The sequence below is a fragment of the Etheostoma spectabile genome, chromosome 13 (assembly GCF_008692095.1).
Source record: "Etheostoma spectabile isolate EspeVRDwgs_2016 chromosome 13, UIUC_Espe_1.0, whole genome shotgun sequence".
NCBI classification, from domain to species: domain Eukaryota; kingdom Metazoa; phylum Chordata; class Actinopteri; order Perciformes; family Percidae; genus Etheostoma; species Etheostoma spectabile.
In genome coordinates this window covers 24,738,943-24,740,810 of record NC_045745.1, presented here as the reverse complement: position 1 = coordinate 24,740,810, position 1,868 = coordinate 24,738,943, and the positions used below count along the sequence as shown (strand labels likewise).

The 1,868-nt window shown below is 36.4% G+C and overlaps 1 protein-coding gene across 14 annotated transcripts in view; it reads left to right on the top strand.

Annotated features, from left to right (window-relative positions):
- The window catches only part of LOC116699997 (neurexin-2), a 143,562-nt gene that overhangs the window by 65,077 nt on the left and 76,617 nt on the right, over positions 1-1,868 (top strand). For all 14 annotated transcript variants that reach the window (XM_032532787.1, XM_032532786.1, XM_032532785.1 and 11 more), the window contains one exon: positions 685-858. In XM_032532787.1, the coding sequence (XP_032388678.1) occupies positions 685-858 (174 nt within the window). The remainder of the gene's footprint in view (positions 1-684; positions 859-1,868) is intronic.

Genomic DNA, 1,868 nt, shown 5'->3' with positions numbered 1-1,868 from the left:
TTATTATTATTATTATTATTTTAATAATAATAATAATAATAATAACAACACTATATATCATTAATTTTTTTATTTTTCAAAGGGGATGATTATAATATTTAACGATAAATATTACGTTTTTTGAATATAAATCTTAATATTCATTTGTTGATTTTGTCTTATATTACTCTATATTTCTCCAAGACTTAATCATATCATATAATCTGAAGCCAGAAAACAGAAGTTTATGTCGACATTGTCGGACATGTTTAAATTAAATTATATGTTTATTGTTGAGGCCACCGGGCGGTATTGATAAAATGTTTGTCATTCACATACATGAGGGGGGGGAGAATATTAGAAACACCTCTGAATATAATGCAGCCAGGTTCCCCAGCAACCATGACCTCAATACTAAAACACATACTTGATTGAACACCTTGAAGACAGTCAGCACAAATTGAACATTACATGCATCTTACAAGTAAACTTTGTAGCAAAACAGTTGTTTTGGATTGCATTCGATTTACAGATACATACAAGATACTAAATAGTAAAGTGCATACTGTATGCTCATGTTTGCACTCTACCCTTTACCATGTGCATTGTCTGTGGAGCCAGCCTATATTTCAGAACATACACCAACACATACTTGGTTGTGGCAAATTAAGTGGTTTTCTCTTGACCAACCCCTGTATCTAACAGGGGAGTTGTACATCGGTGGTGTTGGAAAGAGCATGTACAGCAGCCTGCCCAGATTAATTGCATCCCGGGAAGGATACCAGGGCTGCCTGGCATCCGTGGACTTAAACGGAAGACTCCCTGACCTGCTTGCTGATGCTCTTCACAAGGTGGGAGATGTGGAGCACGGCTGCGGAGGTGAGACCAGGAACACACTGGGAAGTATAAATCATTCCTGTAATCTGATTTCCTTGTATTGGAGCAGAGTGAAATTGAAGGAAACCTGAACTGACTAACTGCTCACTGAAAACTAATTACACCAAATTTGTCATGGTATTTAACAGCTTTGTTAAATGCTCCATTACGATTGGCCAGTGAACACATTCTGTGGTTTTATCATATCTGATAATACACACTAACATATAATACGTTCAGTCTGTAGTCAAGTCCAGCTGCTTTTGCTGAGGTCTAATCAAACAAGAAAGCACTCAGTAAAGTACAGTGTTATGCCAAGTCTTAATCATATCAGATAATCTCCCCAGGCAGCCATTGCTTTTACAGGAAACATTAGACAGGTTATTATGACATAGTAGGTATGTAAGTATACCCAAAGTTTGGCTTGAAGGGAAAACTTGGGTAAAAGTCACAGAGTCTCCAAAATCAATAGATGTCTTCCTCTTTGGATGCAAAGTCAGTTTTACACCAGTATGAGTTATCGGTAAGGAGATTTCATGATTACCTATTGGTTGTTGCCTGATAGTGTGGCTTAGGGTCTCCAAAATGTATACACTAAATTATTAATCCTAGAGTGAAGTTAGTGAGTTTGGTTTTAAGAGAACACGGTGTCAGATCAACTGGCAAACTGTTCCATTCTTTAGGCGCATAAATATTGAATGCCTCTCACCGATCTTTTGAAGTGCTCTCGGCAATCACTTTTTGATTGTGCAGATTTTTTTAGATGAAGCTGTCGCAGTGAAACAGAGAGAGGAAGTCAATCATCACATTACCTCTGATGTTTTGTGGAGGAAATTGGTAATCAGTAATCAGTTGCATCACATAATAGCTGGTTTAACAGCTGTCTTAATTCCCTTGTTTTAAATAACCATGGTCTTGCTGAACCTTCTCGTATATGTATATATATATGTATATATGTGTGTGTGTGTGTATGTATGTGTATATATGTATACAGTATATATATATATATATAT